The sequence below is a fragment of the Salvelinus sp. IW2-2015 genome, unplaced genomic scaffold (genome assembly GCF_002910315.2).
Source record: "Salvelinus sp. IW2-2015 unplaced genomic scaffold, ASM291031v2 Un_scaffold2354, whole genome shotgun sequence".
In the NCBI taxonomy this organism is placed as follows: domain Eukaryota; kingdom Metazoa; phylum Chordata; class Actinopteri; order Salmoniformes; family Salmonidae; genus Salvelinus; species Salvelinus sp. IW2-2015.
In genome coordinates, this window is record NW_019943679.1 from 89,736 (window position 1) to 100,752 (window position 11,017).

Below are 11,017 nucleotides of genomic sequence, written 5' to 3' on the forward strand. Positions count from 1 at the left end.
TACCTTTCAGACAACATCCTCCAGGGGACAGTAAAATCACCAACCTTGTCTTTATACCTGTTCAGACAACACCCTCCAGGGGGCAGTAAATCACCAACCTTGTCTTTATACCTGTTCAGACAACACCCTAGAGGGGCAGTAAATCACCAACCTTGTCTTTATACCTGTTCAGACAACATCAGGGGGAGTAAATCACCAACCTGTCTTTTATACCTGTTCAGACTCCTCCAGGGGCAGTAAATCACCAACCTTGTCTTATACCTGTTTCAGACACACCCTCAGGGGCAGTAAATCACCAACCTTGTCTTATAACCTGTTCAGACAACACCTCCAGGGGGCAGTAAATCACCAACCTTGTCTTTATACCTGTTCAGACACACCCTCCAGGGGGCAGTAAATCACCAACCTTGTCTTATACCTGTTCAGACAACCTCCAGGGGGCAGTAAATCACCAAACCTTGTCTTTATACCTGTTCAGACAACACCCTCCAGGGGGCAGTAAATCACAACCTTTCTCTTCTTTAACCTGTTCAGACAACACCTCCAGGGGGCAGTAAATCACCAACCTTGTCTTTTATACCTGTTCAGACAACACCCTCCAGGGGCAGTAAATCACCAACCTTGTCTCTTATACCTGTTCAGACAACACCTCCAGGGGGCAGTAAATCACCAACCTTGTCTTTATACCTGTTCAGACAACCACCCTCCAGGGGCAGTAATCACCAACCTTGTTTATACCTGTTCAGACAACACCCTCCAGGGGCAGTAAATCACAACCTTGTCTTTATCCTGTTCAGACAACCTCCTCCAGGGGGCAGTAAATCACCAACCTTGTCTTTATACCTGTTCAGACAACACCCTCCAGGGGGCAGTAAATCACCAACCTTGTCTTTATACCTGCTCAGACAACACCCTCCAGGTGACAGTATGCACCTTTTCAGTTTGTTTACTACTTTAAAATGGAGAACGCCCTCAATGGTGTCACAGAAGCCATTATGTGATTAAATAAAATGATAAGTCCTCTTTATAATTCTATGGTCTGTTTGATGTTTATAAAGCTATGCATGTTATGTCATACTTGGAATAATGGCATTTATGTGTGTTTGTGTATGGGTGTGTGTGTGTACCTGCAGGTTGAATGGTTCCATACCGAACAGCGTAGAGATCCGTGACAGTGTCCTGTTATTTAAAGGGCCAATCAGATACGAGGTAGGAGGGACTTATGTCTGCGACGCAACCAATAGCATCGGGACAAGCTCCGCCTTCATGGAGGTCAGCATCACAGGTAAGGTCATGTGGTTACAATGGTTACCTGTAGTGTGTGTGTGTGTGTGTGTGTGTGTGTGTGTGTGTGTGTGTGTGTGTGTGTGTGTGTGTGTGTGTGTGTGTGTGTGTGTGTGTGTGTGTGTGTGTGTGTGTGTGTGTGTGTGTGTGTGTGTGTAACTGTGTTTTTTCTCTCTGTGTAGAAGAGCCACTGCCCCAGGTGGGAACGGGTGATGTCTTCAGTGTTCTGGGCATGCTATTGACTGTGGGGCTGATTCTGGGCGTGGCGATCACTGTGCTGCTTCTTAACAGGAGAAAACAGAGGGGAGAGATGGACGCTGACTCGTATGTATATTATTAGTTATCAAACCTATTGTTGTTTTCTGAATTTTCTTTGTCTTGACATAGTCAGATAACTCAAGCTGAGATTGGTCAAATGTTTTCTAATTTGGCACACAGAAACTAGAAGCAATGAGTAATTCAGTCAAAAATAATGGCACCGATTGACCTATAGGTGGTACTGTTATAAGCAGTCTCACATAGACTGTCATATCCGCCACCCAGTTTGACCTAGAGACTTGAAACTTTGTGTCTTTCCTCATGCTGAACAAATTTACCTCACTCACTAATAAGGTCCATTGAGATCAATTRTCCTCCATCTTGGACATTTTGGAAAACATTTTTAAAAACTTCTTATGGACCATTGGTCAAAATTTGGCTGAGTTATTGAAACATCTCAGGGCTTCTGTCTCAGTGGTCTAAGGCACTGCATCACAGTTGCTAGCTGTGCTACTAGAGATCCTGGTTTGAGTCCAGGCTCTGTCGCAGCTGTCTCATCGCGGTCTAATGACTCTTGCGGCGGGCTGGGCGCATGCATGCTGACACAGTCGCCAGGTGTACGGTGTTACCTCCAACACATTGGTGCGGCTGGCTTCCGGGTTAAGCGGGCATTGTGTCAAGAAGCAGTGTGGCTTGGTTGGGTTGTGTTTCAGAGGACGAATGGCTCTCGACCTTTGCCTCTCCCGAGTCAATACGGTTGCAGCAATGAGACAAGACTGTAARTACCAATTGGATACCATGAAAAAGGGTAAAAACTTAAAAAAAATACATGTCCATTTAAACCACTGTATTTGTATTAATTAATTGCCAAGCAACCAGCTACTCTTCCTTGAGTCCAGCAAAAATAAGACAGCTATACCATTTTTTTTWGACATTACAACACTTTCACAACAAATTTCACAATAAATTTAGTGTAACTACCACCACATATCTACAACACAAAATCAATGTGTACATGTGTTTATAGTCCAAGCCTCTTGGGATATGTCTCTATAAGCTTGGCACATCTAGCCACTGGGATTTTTGCCCATTTCTTCAAGGCAAAACTGCTCCAGCTCCTTCAAGTTGGATGGGTTCCGCTGGTGTACAGCAATCTTTAAGTCATACGACAGATTCTCAATTGGATTGAGGTCTGGGCTTTGACTAGGCCATTCCAAGACATTTAAATGTTTCCCCTTAAACCACTTGAGTGTTGCTTTAGCAGTACGCTTAGGGTCATTGTCCTGCTGGAAGGTGAGCCTCCATCCCAGTCTCAAATCTCTGGAAGACTGAAACAGGATTCCCTCAAGAATTTCCCTGTATTTAGCACCATCCATCATTCCTTCAATTCTGACCAGTTTCCCAGTCCCTGTCGATGAAAAACATCCCCACAGCATGATGCTGCCACAACCATGCTTCACAGTGGGGATGGTGTTCTCGGGGTAATGAGAGGTGTTTGGGTTTGCGCCAGACATAGTGTTTTCCTTGATGGCCAAAAAGCTACATTTTAGTCTCATCTGACCAGAGAGCCTTCTTCCATATGTTTGAGGAATCTCCCACATGCCTTTTGGCGAACACCAAACATGTTTGCTTATTTTTTTTCTTTAAGCAATGGCTTTTTTCTGGCCACTCTTCCGTAAAGCCCAGCTCTGTGGAGTGTACGGCTTAAAGTGGTCCTTTGGACAGATACTCCTATCTCCGTTGTGGAGCTTTGCAGCTCCTTCAGGGTTATCTTTGGTCTCTTTGTTGCCTCTCTGATTAATGCAACTACTGTGTCAGATTTTAAAAAAGCTTTACGGAAAAAGCAAAACATGTAATAATCTGAGGTCGGCGCTCAGAGCCCGATCAAGCCATACAGGTACCCGCCATATTGTGCAGTCAACAGAAGTCAGAAATAACATTATAAATATTCGGTAATGTTCGGTAATGTCCATCATTTATGTCCAAATAGKTACTTTTGTTAGCGCGTTTGGTAAACAAATCCAAAGTCACGAAGCGCGTTCACTAAAAGCAGACGAAATGTCAAAAAGTTCCGTAACAGTCAGTAGAAACATGTCAAACGATGTATTGAATCAATCTTTAGAATGTTTTTAACATAAATCTTCAATAATGTTCCAACCGGAGAATTCCTTTGTCTTCAGAAATGCGATAGAACAGAGCTCGCTCTCACATGAATGCGCATGGTCAGCGCATGTTCAGGTCATGGTAGACCTTACTCAATCCCCTCTCTCAATCCCCTCTCCTTCGGCCCCACTTCACAGTAGAAGCATCAGACAAGGTTCTAAAGACTGTTGACATCTAGTGGAAGCTGTAGGAAGTGCAAAATACAGCAAAATGACCCATAACCCACTGTGTTCGATAGGCGATGAGTTGAAAACCTACAAACCTCAAATTTCCCACTTCCTGGTTGGATTTTTTCTCAGGTTTTTGCCTGCCATATGAGTTCTGTTATACTCACAGACATCATTCAAACTTCAGAGTGTTTTCTATCCAAATAGACTAATAATATGCATATATTAGCAACTGGGACTGAGGAGCAGGCAGTTTACTCTGGGCACCTCTGGGCACCATTTCATCCAAGCTACTCGATACTGCCCCTGCATTAGGAAGGCAGAGCACCGCTTTATTATGGACAGACTTCTCCCCATCTTAGCCACTGTTGTATCAATATGTTTTGACCATGACAGTTTACAATCCAGGGTTACTCCAAGTAGTTTAGTCACCTAAACTTGCTCAATTTGCACATTATGTATTACAACATTTAGTTGAGGTTTAGGGTTTAGTGAATGATTTGTCCCAAATACAATGCTTTTAGTTAGACTAATTTATTCCTTGCCACCCATTCTGAAACTAACTGCAGCTCTTTGTTAGGTGTTGCCGTCATTTCAGTCACTGTAGCAGCTGACGTGTATAGTGTTGAGTCATCCACATACATAGACAGACTAGCTTTTCTCAAAGCCAGTGGAATGTCATTAGTAAAGATTGAAAAAAGTAAAGGGCCTAGACAGCTTCCCTGGGGAATTCCTGATTCTACCTGGATTATGCTCTGTTAGACAGTTAACTATTTATCCACAATATAGCAGGGGGTGTGAATCCACTACGCAGAGGACTACCAACTTGAAACTCGTAATCGCTATCACGGACATCCATAAGATGAACCACACTGAATTTGTGGTTGTACCTAAATATCTACGTATACCCTGAACAAAAATATAAATMCAACATGGAACAATTTCAAAGATTTGACTGAGTTACAGTTCATATAAGGAAATCCGTCTATTGAAATAAATTKATTAGGCACTAATCTATTTCACACAAATATGCATCTGTTGGTCACAGATACATTAAATAAAAAGAAGGTGCATGGATCAGAAAACCAGTTAGTATCTGGTGTTCCCACCATTTGTCCTTCGCATAGAGTTGATCCGGCTGTTGATTGTTGTTGGATATTGGCGGGAACTGGAACATGCTGTCGTACACATCGATCCAGAGCATCTCAAACATGCTCAATGGGTAACATGTCTGGTGATTATGCAGGCCATGGAAGAACTGGGACATTTTCAGCTTTCTGGAATTGTTTACAAATTCTTGTGACATGGGGCTGTGCATTATCATGCTGAAACTTGAGGTGATGGCGGTGGATGAATGGCATGACAATGGGCCTCAGGATCTCGTCACGGTATCCCTGTGCATTCAAATTCTCAGTGATAAAATGCAAATGTGTTTGTTGTCAGTAGCTTATGCCTGCACATATCATAACCACACCTCCTCCATGGGGCACTCTGTTCCTAACGTTGACATCTTCAAACAGCTCGCCCACATGACGCATGTTGTCTGCCATCTGTCCGGTACAGTTGAAACAGGGATTCATCTGGTTTCAAATCAGACCACACTTCTCCAGCATGCCAGTGGCCATTGAAGGTGAGCATTTGCCCACTGAAGTCGGTTACGACGCTGAACTGCAGTCAGGTCAAGAACCTGATGAGGACGACTAACCCAATTGAGATGGTTTGGGTGAGATGAGTTGGACTGCGGAGTGAAGGAAAAACAGCCAACAAGTGCTCAGCATATGTGGGAACTCCTTCAAGGCTGTTGGAAAAGCATTCCAGGTGACTACCTCATGAAGCTGGTTGAGAGAATGCCACGAGTGTGCAAAGCTGTCATCAAGGCAAAGGGTGGCTACTTTGAAGAATCTAAATTATAACATATATTTGGATTTGTTTAACACTTTTTTGGTTACTACATGATTCCATGTGTGTTATTTCATAGTTTTGATGTCTTCACTATTATTCTACAATGTAGAAAATAAAAGTACAAATAAAGAAAAATGTGTCCAAACTTTTGACTGGTATGAACAGAAGTATGTGGACAGTCATTAAAATTAGTGGATTCGGCTATTTCAGCCACACCATTTGTTGACAGGTGTATAAAATGTAACACACAGCCATGCATTCTTCATAGACAAACATTCACAGTAGAATGGCCTTACTGAAGAGCTCAGTGACTTTCAATGTGGCACCGTCATAGGATGCCACCTTTCCAACAAGTCAGTTCGTCAAGTTTCTGCCCTGCTAGAGCTGCCCCGGTCAACTGTAAGTGCTGTTATTGTGAAGTGGAAACGTCTAGATGCAACAGCGGCTCAGCCACGAAGTGATAGGCCACACAAGCTCACAAAACGGGACCGGCGAGTGCTGAAGCGTGTAGCGTGTAAAAATCATCTGTCCTCGGTTGCAACACTCACTACCGAGTTTCAAACTGCCTCTGGAAGCAACATCAGCATAAACACTGTTCATTGGGAGCTTCATGAAATTAGTTTCCATGGCCAAGCTGCCATGGAGACAAGCCTAAGATCACCATGAGCAATGCCAGGCTTCTGCATGAGTGGTGTAAAGCTCGCTACCATTGGACTCTGGAGCAGTGGAAACACGTTCTCTGGAGTTCACCATRCGGCAGTCTGACGGACAAATCTGGGTTTGGCGGATGCCAGGAGAATACTACCTACCCGCAGCAAAGGGTGGGACCAATTCGATTTTAATGCCCATGATTTTGAAATGTTAAATGAAAAAAAWATATATTAAATGAGATGTTTCACGAGCAGGTGTGCACATACTTTTGGTCATATAGTGTAGATATATCGAAGAACAAGGAAACTATAAACAACTCATTCTTTGTAACTCTAATGCTGAAAATCATCTGCAATCATCTTCTATGTTAGATTCACTCCAAATGTTMTATTTAGACTAATTACTTAAGTCTTTAACGGTTTTGAGAAAAATAGTTGCTGCATTCAAATATTGACGCACTGTACCTATAGATACACGTTAGCGCGTAGGTTAATGCTAAAAAAACGTTTAAAATCTTCTCATGAACCATAAATCAGATTGAGTCCAGTATTGGTATATAGACTCAATGAACTAGCCACTAACTAATTGGGAAATGATTAGTTCCTCCATTCAGTGTCAGCCACGCTAAACCACCAGATGGCACCATATCACACCAGGGCTATAATACAGCTTTTTACAATCACTTTGGCACTAATTTCGGAACCTTGATGTCATTTTTCAAAACTCTAGACACAAAACTCACAACATGATCAAAATGCACATTTTTCAAAACTCTAACACTTTTTCCAGTTGCTTGGATACAAWACACATAKAGCTAAGATCATTTGTTCATTGAACTAAAATCACCTGTTCAAAARGACACAACTTAACATCAAAATATTACCATTTCAAAATGCAATTCACACATTACATCTGAGATGACTGTCTATTCATTTCATTACAATGATCTAACTATCAACTGATAGAACTGCTCAAAATGATAAGTAACTGTTGCATTACTCTTAATGCATAGTTTTACGGAAACTGATGAACAATATTCCATGTTTAGATCATGAAAGTTTCAGGATAACGAGATCCATTGACACCAATTACTGTGGAACATGAACCAATTGGACTAAATTATCTATGGATGTAATGTTTCATCGTCATTCTTTATCAGACACTGTTTCTATGGTCCCATGTACCACTTTCCAGACCATGTTTTCAGATTTGACATTACTGTACACTCACCAGCCACTTTATTAGGTACACCTATCTAGTACTGGGTAGAACCCKCTTTTGCCTCCACAACAGCCTGAATTATTCACGGTGTTGTACGTTAAGAGGTGCCCTTCTGCACACCACTGTTTTAAACAGATGTTATTTGAGCATTTGTGGCCTTTCTGTTAGCTTGAATGAGTCGGACATTCTCCTCTGACCTCTCTCATTAACAAGGTGTTTTGCCCACAGAACTGCCGCTCACTGACTGTGTTTTGTTTATCACACCATTCTCTGTAAACTCTAGAGACTGTAGTGCCTTAAGGTCCCAGGAGGGCAGCTGTTTCTGAGATGCTGGAATCACCATGTGTGGCATCAACAATCATACCACGGTCAAAGTTGCTTAGATTACGCATCTTGCCCATTCTAATGTTTTGTCAAACAACATCTAAAGCTCTATAGAAAGCTATATACTCTATATATTGAGTTGCAGGCAGCCACATGATTCCCTGGTCAAATGTAACCTTCATTGATGAGCTAAATCAGGTTTGTAGAGCTGATGGCATGACCTATGTCATTGTGTGGAGTAATGTCAGGTTCCACCATGCTCAAATGGTGCAAGCATGGTTCCAGGCCCATCCACAATTTAGCACCCTGTACTTACCCCCATACTCTCCTTTCCTAAAACCCGATTGAGGAATTTTTCTCCACATGGAGGTGGAAGGTATATGATAGGCGCCCTCACGAACAAGCCGCCCTTCTCAAGGCCATGGATGACACATGCAATGACATCACAGCAGACCAGCAGTGTCAGGCCTGGATTCGCCCGAAGATTCTTCCCAAGATATTTGGCTAGTGAAAACATCCATTGTGATGTGGATGAGAACCTGTGGCCAAATCCACAAGACAAAATATAGAAGTACAGTAATCAATCTTTTGTTTTGCTTTTTACAGTNAGTTGGAAAAGTAGGATGAGCGAGCAGCAGTGAGGGCTCTTCGGTACTGCACGGTACTGTCTTTCCAAGCTAGTCGGAAGACTTCCAGTTTGGTGTGGCGCCATTTCCGTTCCAATTTCCTGGAAGCTTGCTTCAAAGCTCGGGTATTTTCTGTATACCAGGGAGCTAGTTTCTTATGACAAATGTTTTTCGTTTTTAGGGGTGCAACTGCATCTAGGGTATTGCGCAAGGTTAAACATGAACCAATTGGACTAAATTATCTATGGATGTAATGTTTCATCGTCATTCTTTATCAGACACTGTTTCTATGGTCCCATGTACCACTTTCCAGACCATGTTTTCAGATTTGACATTACTGTACACTCACCAGCCACTTTATTAGGTACACCTATCTAGTACTGGGTAGAACCCACTTTTGCCTCCACAACAGCCTGAATTATTCACGGTGTTGTACGTTAAGAGGTGCCCTTCTGCACACCACTGTTTTAAACAGATGTTATTTGAGCATTTGTGGCCTTTCTGTTAGCTTGAATGAGTCGGACATTCTCCTCTGACCTCTCTCATTAACAAGGTGTTTTGCCCACAGAACTGCCGCTCACTGACTGTGTTTTGTTTATCACACCATTCTCTGTAAACTCTAGAGACTGTAGTGCCTTAAGGTCCCAGGAGGGCAGCTGTTTCTGAGATGCTGGAATCACCATGTGTGGCATCAACAATCATACCACGGTCAAAGTTGCTTAGATTACGCATCTTGCCCATTCTAATGTTTTGTCAAACAACATCTAAAGCTCTATAGAAAGCTATATACTCTATATATTGAGTTGCAGGCAGCCACATGATTCCCTGGTCAAATGTAACCTTCATTGATGAGCTAAATCAGGTTTGTAGAGCTGATGGCATGACCTATGTCATTGTGTGGAGTAATGTCAGGTTCCACCATGCTCAAATGGTGCAAGCATGGTTCCAGGCCCATCCACAATTTAGCACCCTGTACTTACCCCCATACTCTCCTTTCCTAAAACCCGATTGAGGAATTTTTCTCCACATGGAGGTGGAAGGTATATGATAGGCGCCCTCACGAACAAGCCGCCCTTCTCAAGGCCATGGATGACACATGCAATGACATCACAGCAGACCAGCAGTGTCAGGCCTGGATTCGCCCGAAGATTCTTCCCAAGATATTTGGCTAGTGAAAACATCCATTGTGATGTGGATGAGAACCTGTGGCCAAATCCACAAGACAAAATATAGAAGTACAGTAATCAATCTTTTGTTTTGCTTTTTACAGTAAGCCAGGTGAGGAACACTGCAGTTGACCTTTAACTGTTTTTTCTTTTTTTGTTGCTAATTATTTTTGCTTTGATTCAAAGAAACCTATGTTGTGATTTTATTGTATTTCATCAATAAATGTCATATTTTGTTCAATGATTCCACTGTGTCTGTAGTATTCTCTCTACTAGTTCTTTTACAGTGATGTATTTACGTGTAGTAGCATAATGAAACATGTATCACACATTTTGTACTTCAATATGTAATGATTGTACGAACAACTACACAGAGAAACTATCGGTATCTTGTGTGTGGGTGATCTAAATGAATGTTCCTATGGTATTTCATGATAAATGAGTTATTTGAACCAATGATTCTGCAAGTGCAAGGTTTCTTTAAAGATATGAATGCACAATGCAATGTTTTGAACATTGGACAGCCTGTGTTACAAGTGATGACCTTTTTGAGTTTTGTGTCTAGAGTTTTGAAAAATGACCGCAAGGTTCTGAAATTAGTGCCAGAGTGATTGTTAAAAACTGTAACTGAACCAATGGACATTGGTCCATGACATTTGGTATGTAAACATTAGGTATATGTCCTTAGAAGGTATGTGAATATAAATGGCCACACCATACCTGTTGGTGGCTCAATAGATGTTGTTGGGATTATTGATCAAATGGACTTTGCCTCATGTTTTGAATGTTCAATTTAAATTATGCAGATGAACAATGTGAAATATTAGTCGAATTGACACCATAATAAACTCAATACATAAAGTAATGACTTTAAGAAGGATTACCTGCTGCATTCAAAGACAAACAACATACAGCACTAGACTAAACTTCCCTTGTGTACTCCTTGTGGTATTGAGAGATAAATAAGGTCATGCTTTCACTGACTGATTGTCAATTCCTTTCCCACCCCTTCCCTACTACCTGCTTGAGGTTCCCAAGTGGTTCAAAGCCAGGCTGTATCACAACCAGCTGTGATAGGGCGACACACAATAGGCCCAGCGTTGTTTGGGTTTGGCCGGTGTAGGCCGGCATTGCAAATAAGAATTTGTTCTTAACTGACTTAGTTAAATAAATGTATCTGATGGTCTACGCATATTTATAGTTTAAATTATGTATTTTTATTTCACTGCTTAACTCTCTCTGTCTCTCTCTCCAT

The 11,017-nt window shown here is 41.9% G+C and overlaps 1 protein-coding gene across 1 annotated transcript in view; it reads left to right on the top strand.

The window, feature by feature from the left end:
* The window catches only part of LOC139025198 (nectin-1-like), a 41,729-nt gene that overhangs the window by 27,573 nt on the left and 3,139 nt on the right, over positions 1-11,017 (top strand). The window contains exons 6-7 of the mRNA XM_070440269.1: positions 1,134-1,285; positions 1,467-1,608. Of these exons, the coding sequence (XP_070296370.1) occupies positions 1,134-1,285; positions 1,467-1,608 (294 nt within the window). The remainder of the gene's footprint in view (positions 1-1,133; positions 1,286-1,466; positions 1,609-11,017) is intronic.